At 62.6% G+C, this 15695-nt stretch overlaps 1 protein-coding gene across 1 annotated transcript in view; it reads left to right on the forward strand.

The window, feature by feature from the left end:
* Positions 1-15695, forward strand: part of Celsr1 (cadherin EGF LAG seven-pass G-type receptor 1) — a gene marked incomplete at its 5' end in the record, with an annotated part of 118999 nt that overhangs the window by 96459 nt on the left and 6845 nt on the right. Inside the window, 7 exons of the mRNA XM_048802972.1 lie at positions 552-735; positions 1966-2109; positions 2809-3010; positions 3937-4104; positions 6330-6456; positions 8632-8832; positions 13659-13833. Of these exons, the coding sequence (XP_048658929.1) occupies positions 552-735; positions 1966-2109; positions 2809-3010; positions 3937-4104; positions 6330-6456; positions 8632-8832; positions 13659-13833 (1201 nt within the window). The remainder of the gene's footprint in view (positions 1-551; positions 736-1965; positions 2110-2808; positions 3011-3936; positions 4105-6329; positions 6457-8631; positions 8833-13658; positions 13834-15695) is intronic.

Below are 15695 nucleotides of genomic sequence, written 5' to 3' on the forward strand. Positions count from 1 at the left end.
CGGGCACCTCCTGCAGAGCCCCTCCTGCCCCGCGTCTGCTGGGGTGACCGGGGAGGTGCCCCTCTGTCTCCGTGCTTGTGAGCCACTCTGGAGTGTTCCAAGCTGCCCCTGGCTCCTCTCCAGGCCCCATCCTGTGCCCCCAGGGACCCGTCTACCCCACCCCCAGCCATGCACAGCACTGGGGGCCCAGCGAGGCCCCTCGTGGTGATTGGAGCCTGGCCTGGGGACTTGGGCCAGAGGAGCTTTTCTTCGTATTTTATTCCTTCCTGGTTCCTGTCTCGGGCTGAGCCCTGGCCACACATTTGAGGGCCCATCACGCTCCTGCTCAGCCGAGCCTGGGGGTCCTGCTGCCTGCCCTCCCCGGGGGTCCAGGGGTCCCAGCACATCTCCCCCGTCAGCGTCTCAGGGCACATGGTGGAGCCCTGGCAGGGCGCCTCCTGATGGCCTCTGGCCTCCAAGGCCACCTCCCCGACACTGGCCTGGTGCCAATGGCCTTCTAGCCGCACGGCCGGACTCCATAGCGAGACTGAGCATGGCGTCTGTGTGGCCAGGATGTTGTGCACACGGGCAGTGCCCTCCTGGCCCCGGCCACCAGGGCTGCGTGGGAGCAGATCCAGCGGGCAGAGGGTGGCGCCGCGCGGCTGCTGCAGCACTTCGAAGCCTACTTCAGCAACGTGGCCCGCAATCTGAGGAGGACCTACCTGCGGCCCTTTGTCATCGTCACCGCCAACATGAGTAAGGGCTGCAGGGCAGCACCCCCGAGGGTGGGGCCCCAGGACGCCCAGGTGTCCTCGGAGCCGAGTCCTGGGGCAAGGCTGTGGGTCACCGCCCAGCCTGGCCTCTCTAGAAGAGAGAGCCAGTGACCCTGGCCTCCGTCTCCCAGTGGTCAGTGGGAGAAGTTGCCCGTGGTCAAGGGCCTTTGGACAATCTGCAGAAACACACGGTGCTCCAGAGGCTGGGCCAGCACGGGGGTCGACGGGTGGAGGTGCTGCCCTGTGGTCTTTGGGTCCAGGTGTGAGCCTGCAGGAAGGCGTGGGTGCCCGGGCTCCCTGCAGTGCACCCTGCCTGGGCAGCAGAGCCCTCTAGACTTGGCACAGATGGGCAGTCTCAGGGCAGAGGCAGGGGCACAGGCTGTCCTGGCCAGAGCCAAGCGGTCTCAGGACCAGCACCTCGTGGCCTCAGCACCCTGAGCATGGGGACACGTGACCTGGGGCTGGAGTTTCACAGGGTGGTTTTCAGGCAGAGAGAGCTGCAGGGTGGAACAGCCGGTTCCCACCCCGGACAGCGCAGGCCCACCCTGTGTAGGCCGGCAGCACGTCTGACCCCGCAGAGCCCTGCCAGCCACAGGCTGTCCCCTGGTCATGTTCTGGGCTCTCCCCTCCCGAGGCCCAGTGTGCCCGCCCAGCCTGGCCCTCGCTCCTGCAGGTAGCCAGAGGGACACTGCCCTCGTGGGGAGTGTTGGCTTGGATGGGATCACTTGGGAGGCCCATGCGTGCAGAGCGGTGTCACCGGCCCAGCAGAGGGACAGTCGGACGGCCTCGAGCTCACCAGGGCCCTGCAGGCCGTCCTCAGGCAGAGAGGCTCGGGCGATGCCAGCCCAGGCTCCCTCGGGGTCAGGGTTCCAGTTCCGTCTCTGTCCTGTGGCCTGTCTGCCACCCGGAGGGCTGCAGGGAGTGGCAGGATCTGCGTGTGGGGCTGGGGGCTGCACTGCTTGGCCAGCACGGCCGGCTTGCCCACCCAGAGGTGTGTGAGACGGTGCTGGGTGCCACCTCGAGTGGCATCGTCTCCCCCTTCTCGTGTCACCTCAGGTGCTCTGCTGCCAGCTCAGCAGGCTGAACGGAGGCAGGGAGGTACAAGTGGGCTCTTCTGAAGGCGCCGGTCACCGTGGGCAGGACGGTCGTGGGCACGATGAAGGCAGGCTCAGGAAGGCCTGGCATTGTGTGTGAGTGAGGAAACTGTCCCCAGTTCTTGCAGTTGACGTCTTCGACAAGTTCAACTTCACGGGTGCCCGGGTGCCGCGGTTCGAAGACATTCAGGATGAGTTCCCCAGGGAGCTGGAGTCCTCGGTGTCCTTCCCAGCCGACGTCTTCAAACCTCCCGAGAAAAAAGGTGAAACTGCAGCCTGGGCATTCCTACTGTCCCCACTGACCATCCAGGGCGGCGGCCACTCGCTGCCATCAGCCCCAAGGGCAGCTGTGCTCCCTTCTCACGGGACCTAGGTAACATGCAGGGGCGAGGTAGCCGTGCTCTGCCAAGCTTGATGCCCTCGTCCCCTGCTGGAGGCAAGACGTCGCCTGCTACCCAATGCAGCTGGCATGTGGCCTCTCGCATGCCCGCCTCACGTGCAGCTGGACGCCCACACAGGCCTGAGATAAAGCCTGGGGCGGAACCCACACAGGCACATGTCCATGTCCTCCCAAGGCTCCCTAGGGTGGCCCTGGGTGGGGACAAGGAGCAGGTGGGGGACGGACATCAGCTGACCATCACACGACTTCTGTTGCTCTTTGGCCTCTGCGGTGCAGCGTACCTGATGTGGAAGTCGTCGTCTTCACCAGGGCTTTGGAGGGACTCTGAGGGGGGAACCCAGGGGCGCTCTGCCGCTGAGCCACGCCCCAGACCTTCTGATTTCCCTCCTGAGACAGGGTCTCGCTAAGTTGCCAGGCTGGCTTCGGGCTGGCCATGCTCCCCTCTCGGCCTCCGGAGTCACTGGGGTCACCCTGTGTTTGCTTTCCGAGGAGCACCGTGCAGAGGTGGAAGGACATGGTGGGGACACAGGTGCATGGCCTCAGCTTCATGCTCACGTTGCAGAAGGCCCCGTCGTGAGGCCAGCCTGGAGGGCCACGCTGCCAACGATGCCACCGGGGCCTGGGACTGAGAGGGAGGGCCACGTCAGCAGGCGCCGGAGACACCCAGAGGATCCCAGCCAGTTTGCTGTCGCCCTGGTCATCATCTACCGGACCTTGGGCCAGCTCCTGCCTGAGCACTACGACCCTGACCGCCGCAGCCTCCGGTGAGGCCAGGGATTGGGGCTGGGGCGGGCTCTTCCCCCAGGGTCCCGGGCTTGGGGAGGGCCTGCTTCTGTGGGGTCCTGGGCCTGGGGCGGGCCTGCTTCTGCGGGGTCCCGGGCCTGGGGAGGGCCTGCTTCTGCGGGGTCCCGGGCCTGGGGCGGGCCTGCTCCCCCGGGGTCCACAAGTCCGAATCCTGATCACCTTTGTCATCGTAACAGTCTCACACCATGACCTCGCCAAAGACCGGGACCTCGCCCCGTGCTGTCCTGGCCCAGAGGTCTGGGCCAGCCAGATGGGCACTGCATGCTGGGACATTATGACCTTCACCTTGGCTTGTCCTGGCCCTTGTGCCCAGATGTGCCTCAGAGTGTACCCCACTTTGTGCCTCCGTGGGTCTGCCCTGCCCCACCCCTCACCTGGGGCTGTGGCGTCGGAGCCTCGGCTCACTGCCCCCTGCCATCAGCACCAAGGGTCACTTGGCCAGTACTAGCCTCACAATGTGTCTTCCACCTCAGGGGCCTCAAGTCTGACTAAGGGTGTCCACCAAGGTTATACTTTCCAACCCCAAGGTCATTTCCCAGATACCCCCTGGTTCTGTGGACCTCATAGTCACATCCCCTGGTGACTGGATGAGGAGGTGCCGTGGGCTTAGTCACTTGACCAGGGCCTGCCCTGGGCTCCTGGCCCTCCCTTGCTCCAGCTGGGCCGTTGACATCTTTGTACATGAATTTTCTGTTCGTTTGTCAATTTCTGAAGCCCCCGTGTGGCCCGGAGGTGACGCGTCTCCTGTGCCTGAGAACAGGGCCACTGTGTGTGCCCAGGGACCATGACTCCTTGCTCGTCTGACCCGTGTCCCCTGGCATTCATACTCTTTTAAAGGGATGTGGCCTCCTCACTGTTGTCCCCTGGTCTCGCTCCTCTGCCACAGGCTGCCAAACCGGCCGGTCATCAACACGCCGGTGGTGAGCGTCATGCTTCACAGTGAGGGGGCCCCACTGTCCCGCCCCCTGGAGAGGCCAGTCCTGGTGCAGTTCGCCCTGTTGGAGACGGAGGAGCGAACCAAGCCCGTCTGTGTGTTCTGGAACCACTCTCTGGAGTAAGTGCCACTCTAGGGCCGGGGACAGCCACCTCCTGCTGCAGACACCCTGAGGCCCAGCCAAGGCAGGACTCCTGGACCGTCTTCTGGCCTTGGTGGCCAGGAGCTCCTCCCCCCGTGCTGCCTGCGGGGGTGTTGGAGCCTCCTCACACAGACACACGCAGACACACTCAGACACACATGGAGACGCACACGCAGACACACACGCAGACACACACGCAGATACACACACAAACACGCAGACACACATGCAGACACACACGCAGACACACACGCAGACACACACAGACACACGGAGACACATGGAGACACACAGAGACACACATGCAGACACACGCAGACACACAGAGACACACATGCAGACTCACATGGAGACACACATGCAGAGTCACACGTAAACACACGCAGACACACACAGAGACTCACATGCAGACACGCGTAGACACACGCAGACACACCAGGAGACTCACATGCAGACATACGGAGACACACATGAAGACGCACACGCAGACACACATGCAGACATACCAGGAGACTCACATGCAGACACACCAGGAGACTCAGATGCAGACTCACAGCCAGGCACACGGGGTCCCCCCAGGGGCCTGAGGCAGAGGCGGGCTGCCCGCTGTGGGACTTCAGAGGTGCCGACCGACACCAGTGCCCAGGCCTGTGCGGCTGAGCCTAGAGGGCGAGTTCTGAGCACACAGGGCGAGTTCTGAGCACACAGGGCGATGGGTCTCGGGCCAGGCCCAGGCGCCCCAGCTGTGGCACCTTCCCCAGGGGTCCCTGGCCTTTGGCCAGCTCGGCGCCCCACCCCCGCAGCAGGTTTAGGAGGCTGTCAGGCACCCTGTGTGCATGAGCACCCACAGGAGCCAGGAGAAGCCCCCGCGTGCTGGGGAGACGTGGGGCTGCGCCTTTGCCCCTGCTCACTCGAGACTGGCTCTGAGGCCCGTCTTCCTCCCCTGGCCTTGAGGTTTTGAGCTCTGTCGGGGAGGCTGGCTTTTTCTCCTCTAGTTCCTGCTCAGTGGTGCTGTCTTGGAGTGGGGGGACACTGGTGGGACCGGTGTGCGCAGGAACGCTCCCCTCACCAGGTTCAGTGCCATCTGCACCGTGATGGTGGTCGCCTCTCCACCGGGAGAGCTGGGGGCTGCCAGAGAGCCAAGCCCCAGGCCCGCCCTCATGCGGGAAGCGAGGCCCCAGCTGCGCACCTAGGAGCTCCTCCGTGACATGGCCACCTCCCGTGGTGTGGGTCCTCTGGATTGAGTGGGCGGCCACCACGGGGCCGTGCCGGGTGCAGGCCCTGCTGAGCAAGCGGGCTCCTGTGGGGCACACGTCCGGCTTGGCAGCGAGAGCTCACGCGCCTGCACTTTCCACACACTCGCCAAGCCGCCCCCGGCCTGTCTGGCTCTCAGAGGAGACGGCGGAGGGGCCTGCACCCAGTGGGAGGCGATGGCATCTGGCCTTGGCCCGCGGCTGCTGGGCATGGCGTCTGGCCTTGGTCCCTCGTTTGGATCCTGGCAATTAGCTATCTGGCTCTAGTGATCTGCCCCTGCTTTATGTGGCTCCTTTATCCCCAGATCTGAGTGCCCTTGGCAAGCGCACCGACGGTCACGGCCCATTTCACAGATGAGTAAATTTGGGATCAGAGAGGTTACGTGACTTTCCCAGCATTGGGGGCAGGGCCCAGAACAGCTTGTTATCTGGGGCTCCCCGTCCTGAAACGGGAGGAGTAACAGGGCCCTGACTTCCAGGCAGCCCCGTAAAACACGGTGCAACCTGCCGAGGAAAGTGCGGCCGACGTTAGGAGTGAGTTCTGAGATGGCCAGGACTCAGGCCTGCGGGGGGCAAGTGGCCATGGTGCCACGGAGGCGCTTCTGGCGTCAGGCGCACAGCGGACGCGAGGCTCCTTGGGGTTTCTCTGCTGTGACGTGGACCATTCGATCTGGAGAGGTGCTAGTGAGAGGCGGCGGCCACCAGGGGACGAGTGCTCCGTGGTGTCAGGGGCAGCACAGCTGTTGTCCTAGCCACAGGCCGTGCAGTGAGGGGGCAGGGGACACGGCAGAGGCCACCGGTGAGGTCATGGGACACAGCACGCAGGGCTGCTCTGCGCGGCCCACTCCCACCGGCAGGGTCCAGCTGGCCAGGGTCAGGGAAGGCTGCCGCGCCTTGGCCGTGTCACGGTTTCGGGGACCGTCTCACCCCTTGGTCCCCTTTCTCTGCAGCATCGGTGGGACTGGAGGCTGGTCGGCCAAGGGCTGCGAGCTCCTGTCCAGGAACCGGACCCACGTGGTGTGCCAGTGCAGCCGGGCTGCGAGCTGCGCGGTGCTCATGGACATCTCCAGGCGCGAGGTGGGCATCCCACAGCCACCGCCCCACCAGCAAGTGCGCCCCACGGGCCCCAGGAAGTGGCTGAGCCCCCAGACCACGCTTCCTCCTCAGCGCTGTGAGCAAGCCCTGCGGCCCATGAGCCCGAATCTGGGGTGCCCCACCCCCCCACCTAAAGGGTTCTGAAGAGCCCAGGTTGAACACCTGACCTGAAGCAGTGGACCCTAAGCTCAGACTCAGAGGTCCCCAGAATGTCACCTCCCTTCAGAGCAGGTCCCAGCCTTCTGTTAGACAGTGTTTCTGCCTCTACTTTGAAAGACGGGCAAGACAGCGAGGCTGGCATGTCCCACGCGGGTGTCACTGCGGGCCACATACACCGGCCCCAAGGACCAAGGGGTCAGGTCCTCAGTGACAGGCGGATAATCTTTGGCCTCCGACGTCTTAAGCACCCTGAGAATGTGAGCCACACATCGTGGGGCGGTGGTAGGGCAGAGGGGCCCTGGGCAGGGCAGGCTGGGAGGACCTGTCCTGGCCTCCTTTCCAAGGCAGGGAGGTGGCCCGAGGCCAGCCTGGGCAGCGTGGGACACTGGCATCCAAGAACTCGAGGCAGAGGCCGGGGTGGCCTCACCTGTCACCTGCTCAGGGCGGGGACGTGGCCCAGGAGCCAGCCCGTTGTCCCTGCCAAGGCCATTCTGGTGTCCTGGGGCTCAGGCTTCTGCACCTTCGTGGAGGTGTGAGCCAGGTGGCAGGTGCCCAGGAGAGTGGCTTTCGTGTGCTGTGCAGGCGAAGCTGCGGCCCGGCCCCCAGGGCGTCTGCGCCCTCTCCCGGCACCCACCTCCGTGGCAGGCAGCACTTCCAAGCAGGTGCACCAGGGCCAGCCGGAGGCTGATCACCGAGGTCTTGAGATAGGGGTGAGGTTCCTGTGGCCAGGAGGCTGGGCAGCACTCAGATGAAGCTGAGGTAGAAGAATGCGATGGGAGTGGTCAGGGGCTCCTGTGCCCAGGGTGCCGCAGAGCCACAGATCTCTGAAGACCCCTGGCCCCCAGGGGAGTCGGGTGCTGTAGGCTCCAGGACTCCAGGCACTCGGAGCCTCGAAGGAGCATCTCTGGGCCCAGTCCCCTGAGTGCTTGTCCTCCTGGCCTGCCCGTGCTGGCTTCCCAGGACCCTGCCAGACAGCCTGCTCATGTCCAGGAGGTGCTGGACACCGGGAGGCTAAGGCAACCCGGAACCTGTGTCCTGGGCAGGAGTCACACTGTGCAGATGCCCAGGAAGCACACAGTGGGAAATGGCTAGGTGGTAAACCCCTGCTGTGTGTATTTTCCACATTTTTTACAAAAGACACATTCATTGACCACAAGAGATGAGTGGTAAGCCATCTGGAGGTGACGCGGGTCAGTCTGACATGAGCCACTGTGGAGACATCTGCGTGGCATAGACCAGGGGTCCCTTCACTCCTACCTCACAGAAGGCTTCACACTGAGGGGCAGGTAGGGTCCCAGGAAGGAAGGCCCTGCCCGTGTGACTGGAGCTCTTGTTGGCCCAAGTCCCTGGCACCTGGAGTCCCACCCGGCCAGCTGAGTGGCCTCTCGACACTAGTTTTCCCGTCTGTTGGGATGAGGACGGTGCTGGCCGTGCCTCGTGGGCTGGATCTAGGCCTGGTGTGGAATAGGGCACGTGGCAGGTTTGTGAGCGCCCCTCCCACACAACGGACCCCAGGAAAGCCACGGGTCCTTCACGTGTTATTCCAACTCCTCCAGCTTCTTGTGAAGAGGGAGAGACGTTTGAGCAGAGGAGTGAATCTGTGACAGTGTAAAATAAAACAGAGCACAGGAGGCCATGGAGCCCCCACCGCCCGACCGCGTGTCCTCGGGCACCGTGTCCCTCCAGAAGGCCTCTGTGGCTCCGGATTCGGGTGGGCAGGCCGAGCGTCTCCATCATGTGACCATTGAAGGGTGCAGTCCGAGGCGCGGTGTGTGCCCGTGGCTGTGTGGCCATCTCCACTGCCCTCCACAGTTGGTCCTCATTCCAGATTAACCACTGGGTTTTGTTCCACCTGTGCCACCCGAGAGCCAGGTCATAGCCACATGGTTCCTGCCAGTCTCTGCTAATTTGGTGACGGATCACGTTGTTGGCCTCTGTCACACAAAACTCAGTGAGAGCCAACCTCACCATCTCCTGCTTTAACCAACCCACCCGCAGCACGGGGAGGTCCTGCCCCTGAAGATCATCACCTATGCCGCCGTGTCCTTGTCCCTGGCAGCCCTGCTGGTGGCCTTCATCCTGCTCACCCTGGTCCGGACACTGCGCTCCAACCTGCACAGCATCCACAAGAACCTCATCGGGGCCATCTTCTGCTCCCAGCTGGTCTTCGTGGTCGGGATCAACCAGACTGAGAACCCGGTGAGAACCCGAGCCACGTGGGCCATCACGTCCTGGAGGCAAGCCTCCCAGCCTCCCGGGGAGAGGCCCACACAGGGAGGAGGGGCTGGGGTGCTCCTGCTCTTTCAGTGCGGCTGGGAGTCCTGGGGGCAGTTGGGACTATCAGGTTGAGCCAGGTGGACTCATCGCTTTGCCCCTGGGTGGGACCGTCCCCACAAGGGTGCCCCAAGGAGCCCCATCAGAAGGGCCTAGGACTCTGCACACATTCATTCTGACCCTGTGGCCGTTCATACTAGTGGCCTCATAGGAAATGACAGTCATTTGCCAAGTCCCAGAGTCCCATGCTGAGCAGGCAGAGCACCTCACAGCCTGAAGACTCAGGGTGCAGCTACTGATGAGAACCTGAGACCAGGGACAGCAGCGCATGCTGAGATCCAGCCCTTGCTCAGAGGCTGAGGCAGGAGGATTGCAATTCTGGCCATTCTTGGCAACTTAGTGAGACCCTCAGCAACTTGGCGAGACCCTGTCTCAAAATAAAAACTTGGGATGAGGCTCAGTGGTAGAGCACCCCGGGTTCAGTCCCCTGCACCAAAGGAGGAAAAAGAGTGTCCAGGACACACAGTGTGTCCAGCCCCTCACGCCTCCTGTTTGCGGTGAAAGCCACAGGCTTCCCCAAAGTGAGCAAGACACCTACAGCAGGACTGGGGGGAGGGAGGTCCGGGGATACAGAGGACCAAAGCAGAAGGAACTTTCCAGAAGAGCAAATGGGGGAGGAGAGGAGGCGGAGACGCTGGTGGGATCCACACCAGGTGTTGTGGGGTTCCCGGGGGCTCCGTGGGCCTGGGCCTGTGTGGACTCAGGAGTCAGGGAAGTTCATGGTGTCGTGGCAGCTTGTGGGGGGGCACCTGGCCACATGAGCAAAGCCAGTGAGTTTTTGCTGGACGCAGGGATGATACCAGGCCACCTTCTCCAAGACCCTGATTCCCTCTTTAAGCCTCTGAGCCCCTGACTTGGGGAGGGCCAGTTCCCTGGGGATGACCACGTAGACGTGAGCTGCTGAAGCAGGTGGGGGCCAGCACCTGCCTGCACCTCGGGTTTTCACCCTTGAGGAAAACTGGTCTTTTCAGGGTGAACCGGACTCCCTTGATTTGTGGCCCCAACGATAATGCCAGCACAGGGTGCTGGGCCACCGAGGCGCACTGCACAGCCAGCCTGAGGGCACCGACCCTGGAGGATGCCCAAGGGAGGCCGCTGAGAGGCAGGGGAGTGGGGTCCCAGCTCACCTTTCCAGCAGGAAGTGGCTCTTTGTGAAGACCTGGGAGGAGCACACTCACCCCAGGGGGCAGAGTAGCCCCGTCCCCCACCCTCCCGCTGTCCTCCTGGAGCTGGGCCCCCACAGCTGGGAGTCCCCAGGGAGATGCTCCTATACTCTGGGGGCCACGAGGTGGAGAGCTGGAGGGACATCCCCAGGCAGCCATCTGGAGTTGCAGGGGGAGGGGTGCTGAGATGGAAGCATCCGGGCTGGCCAGAGGTGGGCCAGGGCTTTCCCCCTCCACCCGTGGCCACATCCGAGGCCAGCAAGGCCTCTTTGCAGCCAGGTCTGATGGCCTCTGACAAAGGCAAGCAGTTGACTTAGAGTGACTTAGAATTGTCTGGTTGGATTCAGAGACGCCCATGGGACTCTTGGGAGATGTGTAGATGGGGAGCCGTGAAGGAGGACGTGCCTGTGAGTGCCAGCCAGAGTAGCCTGAGGGTCCGCGTGGCCAGGTCTGCGTGCCTGAGGGTAGACAGCAGCAGCAGTGAAGAACGGGTCACTATCTGGTGACAAAAAGGCCGCTTCACCAGGAGGGCAGAGACCCTCTAGATTTTTATGTGCCTGGCAAAATGAGTCAAGAATCCACCTACAGGAAGCCAGACTTGATGCTTTGGGTCCAAGGGAAGTTGATGAGACTTCCACGGTTCTACCTCCCACGAGGCGGAACCGTGACTCGTGAGAACTGAGAGGAAAATCCAGCTGCCCCAGCGTTTCCTGTCGCTGAACTCAAGTCCTGCACAGGCAGCTTGTGCTGTACACCGCCAACACGGTCGCAGCATGACCTGCCACCCACTCTTGCTGTCGGGTGAAGAGCTGCATCTGTTCAGGGCGGGGCTGAGGGGGACCACCAGTTGCCACCCATGAAAAGGGGTTCAGGGTAAGCTGGGGACTGGGTCATCCTGAGGTCTGCATCCAAGAATGCACACAGCCTGCCCTGGGGAGCCCTTGGGCAGCCTGAGGGAGGGAGGTTGACCAGCCCAGACGGCCAGGGGAATTGAATCTGGAGCAGAGGCCGGTGAGTAGGCACAGAGAGGAGCCGGAGGGAACAGGAACAGGACTCAGCGACTCTAAACTCTCCAGAGGATGCCCTTGCCGGGCAGCGGTCCTTCTGCGTCTAAGCGGGGGAGGGCTTGGGTAGGAAGCCATGTGGATACTTTGGAGCCCTTCCAGTGTGCTTTAGTGGAGGGAAAGGGGCGGCCACTCGTGCCACCAGACACCAGGTGTGAAATGCTGAGGGGCTCCTTCCTGGCTCCTCCGCCCCCTGGAAGGAGACCTTTTTGGTGGCAGCGGCGCATCTGTGAGCACGAAGATGCGGAGGAAGCGGGGGCAGGGTCCGGGCTTGGCCTCGGGTGACTTTTACAGGTCTTCTGTAAAGTCACAGTCCCTTCTCTGGGCAAGGCCCTTTGACTCCCAGGTCTGGCCGGCTGGAGTGATTTACTGGACATGAGGCCATCTTTGTTCAGCTCCCAGGGAAAGTGGCGCCCACGGTGCCTGTGCGCGTACCTCTCCCCAAACCCCGGAGGGCGGCCCAGCCTGTCCTCCATGCGCCTTGCTGCCTGAGCCCGCCCTCTTCGCCCTCATCCTCCTCCTAAGCCAGGCCAGCCGCGCTTCCACTCGGGAAACTGGGCTATGAGCGGGGTGGGATGGCTTGGTTTGTGCCACCCAGGCAGCCGCTTCCTGATGCCCGCAGTGGGCATGTCCCCAGCCAGGACCCTGGGTCCTGTCTCCTCAGCCGGCTTCTGCCGTGCACTGCTTGGCAGAAGGGAATGGGAAAGGGTTCCTCCCACACCTCGGGCTTTGATTTCTGAAGAGCACCTGGCCAAGGAGGCTGGCCTGGCAACAGGTGGCCCGGGCCATGGGCTCTCTGGCCTATTCTCTGTGGACCTGTCCTGGTGTGGTGCCTGAGCACAGCCACATCATTGTCAGGATGAGGTGCTGGCTGCTCCCTGTGCCGGCTGAGGGGTCTCTTTGGGGAAGACGCTGGCCCCCAGGAGGTTGGGAGGTTGCATGTGCACGGGCTCAGCTGTGGGCGTAGCCAGGGAAGAACCCAGCTGTGGGGGGCAGCTCTGCTATGCATATGGCTGGGGGGGCTAGGTGGGCCACCTGGAGTGGGGCTCAGTTGTGGGTGTGTCCTGGGAGGAGTCCATCTGGGGTGGGCCCAGCTGTGGGTGTGGCCAGGGGTGGGCCCAGCTGTGGGTGTGGCCAGGGGTGGGACCAGCTATGGGTATGGCCCCAGCTGTGGTGTGTGGTGTGGTGGGCCCAGCCTTGGGTGTGGCCAGGGTAGGACTAAGCCTTGGGTGTGGCTAGGGCAGGGTTCAGCTGCAGGGTGGGGTCAGAGTCCCACTCAGTTTCCTCTTCCGCTGACTGGCCCGGCTTCCTGGCACCTGGAGGGGGACCTGCAGCCAGCTCCTAGGTGGCTGGCCTTGAGAGCCCCGGCTGGGCAGGTTCTCCCAGAAGGCCCATGTGAAGGTGCTCTGGGCCACATTTCCAGTCCTGTCCTAGAACAAGTGGGAAGGCATTTGTGCTGGTGTCTGTGGCCCAGTATCCTCAGATACCATCCTGCTTCTTCCTGGCCTCCCACTGCCTGTGTCCAGGCCAGGGGCTGGACCCCACTGCCCACTGCCCCAGGGGAGGCATGCTGTCTGTTAGCCCCCTTGTGGACACTATTTTCTTCTCCCTGCACTTGCCCCTTGGCCAGACACAGCACTGCCCAGCTAGGACACATCCTCTCATCCTGTTCTTATTTCAACAGAAAATATAAGGACCTTCTTTGTTGGTTCTAGGGGTTGAACCCTGGGTGACTACCACTGAGCCACACCCCCAGGGCTTTTTACTTTCTGAGACAGGGCCTCACTAAGTTGCTGAGACTGGCTTGAACTTGCCTCCTCAGCAGCTGGGACTACTGGGGTGTGCTGTGCACGTATGACCTTGTTCTTTTTGGATGTGAGGTCACTGCATAGATTCTGCCATGGAAGCTCATGTAGGGTCAGCAGAGGTGGGTACAGGCCAAGATCCCAGTCTGGGACCCTCAGCCTGAGCAGGCTCAGCTCCACAGTGTTTTTTAAAATCTAAATACCAATATTTAAAATTTGGGGACCATCACATAAAATATGTATTTCTAGCTTCTCTTTAAATTAAACCTGAGTGCTCTGCAACCTTCATCCCTGAGCCATGGCCAGTGGACCCTGGCAGTGGTCCACGCCCAGGAGGGTCCCTTGAGCGGGGCCCTAGATGCCTCCCTCTGTCCCAATTCCATCTCGGGGCCTGAGGCCCTGGGGCCGTTGGCGTGCCTGGTGAGTCTCAGCAGGGCCACAGAGACAGCTCCATTTCCCTTTGCAGACGCAACAGAGCCCTACATTCGCAGAGTGGCCTTTTGGTCCCCCCCACGCCTATTGGGCCTTGGCTTCTGTGGGTGCCCTGAGTCGGGTACCTCTCCTGGCAATCTCTGTGCCCCGTGGGGCTGTCCCTGAATCGGACACCTCTGCAGCATGCCCGCTGGGGTGCCCATTGAGCCCGTGCCCTCTTTGCACAGTTCCTCTGCACAGTGGTAGCCATCCTCCTGCACTACGGCTACATGAGCACCTTCGCCTGGACGCTGGTGGAGAGCCTGCATGTCTACCGCATGCTGACGGAGGTGCGCAACATCGACGCGGGGCCCATGAGGTTCTACTACGTGGTGGGCTGGGGCATCCCGGCCATCGTCACAGGTGAGCATGCCCAGAGCAGCCCTGCCAGGGCGGCCTGCGTGGGAGTGCGGTTTCCAACCCACCACGGCCAGCGGCCCTGCGAGCAGGCAGGAAGGGCCTCCGTCTCTGCTGGCCTCCCAGGCAGTCTGCACACCTAGGGGAGGCTGCCTGGCACCAACAGGAGATTCCATGCCTGCCACTGGGTGCGTGGGGACAGGTGGGGGATGGGGGGATGGGTCAGTTGGTGGTGGGTGGGCCGCTAGATGGAAGGTGCGTCGGTGGTGAGTGGGTGGATGGAGGGGGGCGATGGTCAGTGGCGAGCAGCTGGATGAGGGGATGCTCGTGGAGCAGCGGCACCTCCTCGCGGTCAGGAGGTGGGTGTTTCCTGGTGCACGGCCCTCCCCTGTTCACAGTGGGAAGTGCTGACCCCGGGTGGCAGGACCCCAGGGCTCTGTGCAGGTGTCTGCACCTGAGGCGCCTTCCGGCCGCTGCTCCTACAGGACCGCCGGGGCCTGCAGCTCCTGATGTGACTCCCCCGGCTCTGTCCAGGGTGCCCCCTGGGACGAGACCCCTTCATCCAGAGCTGTGGAGGCCAGGCAGGGTGAGCCCAGAGGCCACCTAACTCGACAGAGTGGGCTTTCATCCTAAGAGCGCTGAGCTGCAAAACGGGATCTGGCGAGTGATCTTTCCAGAGCCTGCTGTCTTGGAAGCCACCTCCCCCACAGCTCTGTCGGGTTGTGCCTGTGAGAGCTCCCGCCCCAGGACCTGGTCCAGATGCCAAGCGCACGTTCTCACTGACTTTAAAACACGTTCTGACGCTCACGTCTCCTCGGAAAGACCCTAGATTCCCCGGGAGCCTCAGGCAGACGAGGCCTTGGCTGACGGCAGCGCCCGCCAGGCCCAGGATGTCCAGGTCTGCGCGGTGGCGGACGTCCCTGAGGGGCGGGCCTGCGTCCCTTTCCTTGCCCTTGGCAGAGAGCTCCTTCCAGGCCAGACGCCGGCAAGGAAGGAGGCAAATGGGAGTCCTCGCTCAGAGCGGAGGTGACGAGTGGCAGCCTGAGGTTCCGCCCTGGGCAGACCCTGTGCTAAAGGGGCTCAGAGCCGGGTGGGGTGTTCCTAGGACCTGCTCTTGCCTGGAGCCAGGCAGGGGGCATCCTGGAGCAAGTGCCACTTGTACTGGAGGGTGGGGAATGTGAGGGCGGGGAGCGGGGTCGGACCCCAGCAGGGAGTGTGGCTGGCAGGCCCCACACTTGCCTGGCAGGCCACCGAAGCACCAGGTCTGTCTCCTGAGCGCAGTGGGAGGTCCCAGGGTGGGGGTTGAGCAGCAGGGGACATGGTCTTTAAGATCTGTGTGTGGAGAGCATCGGGAGGGTGTGGACCAAGCCAGCTGGAGTGAGGGTGACACAGGCACCCTGTTCCTCTGTCCCATCTGAGGTCTGTGTTGAGGGGCTCCCAGACTCATCTTGATGGGCCACATGGACAGGCTGTCCTTGCCCAGCTTGTCACCAGTGGTTAGAAAGACACTATGTAGGTGATGTGGGAATGCCATGTGTATAGCAGTCGCCAGTGAGGGGTTGTGTGCCTATGCAGTGTGGTGTGTGTGTGTGTGCCGTGTTGAGTGTGGCGTGTGTGTGTGTGCTGTGTTGAGTGTGGTGTGTGTGTGTGCCATGTTGTGTGTGCCATGTTGTGTATGACATGTGTGCGTGCACCTGTGTGTGGTATGTTGTGTGTGTGGCATGTGTGACATGTTGTGTGTGATGTGTGTGGCGTGTTGTGTGGCATGTGTGATATGTGTGTGGTGTGTTGTGTGTGGCATGTGTGTGTTCACCTGTGTGTGGTGTGGTGTGTGTGTGGTGTGTTGTGTGTGAAATGTGTGTGTGGCG

Source organism: Marmota marmota, unplaced genomic scaffold (assembly GCF_001458135.2).
Source record: "Marmota marmota marmota unplaced genomic scaffold, marMar, whole genome shotgun sequence".
Lineage (NCBI taxonomy): Eukaryota > Metazoa > Chordata > Mammalia > Rodentia > Sciuridae > Marmota > Marmota marmota.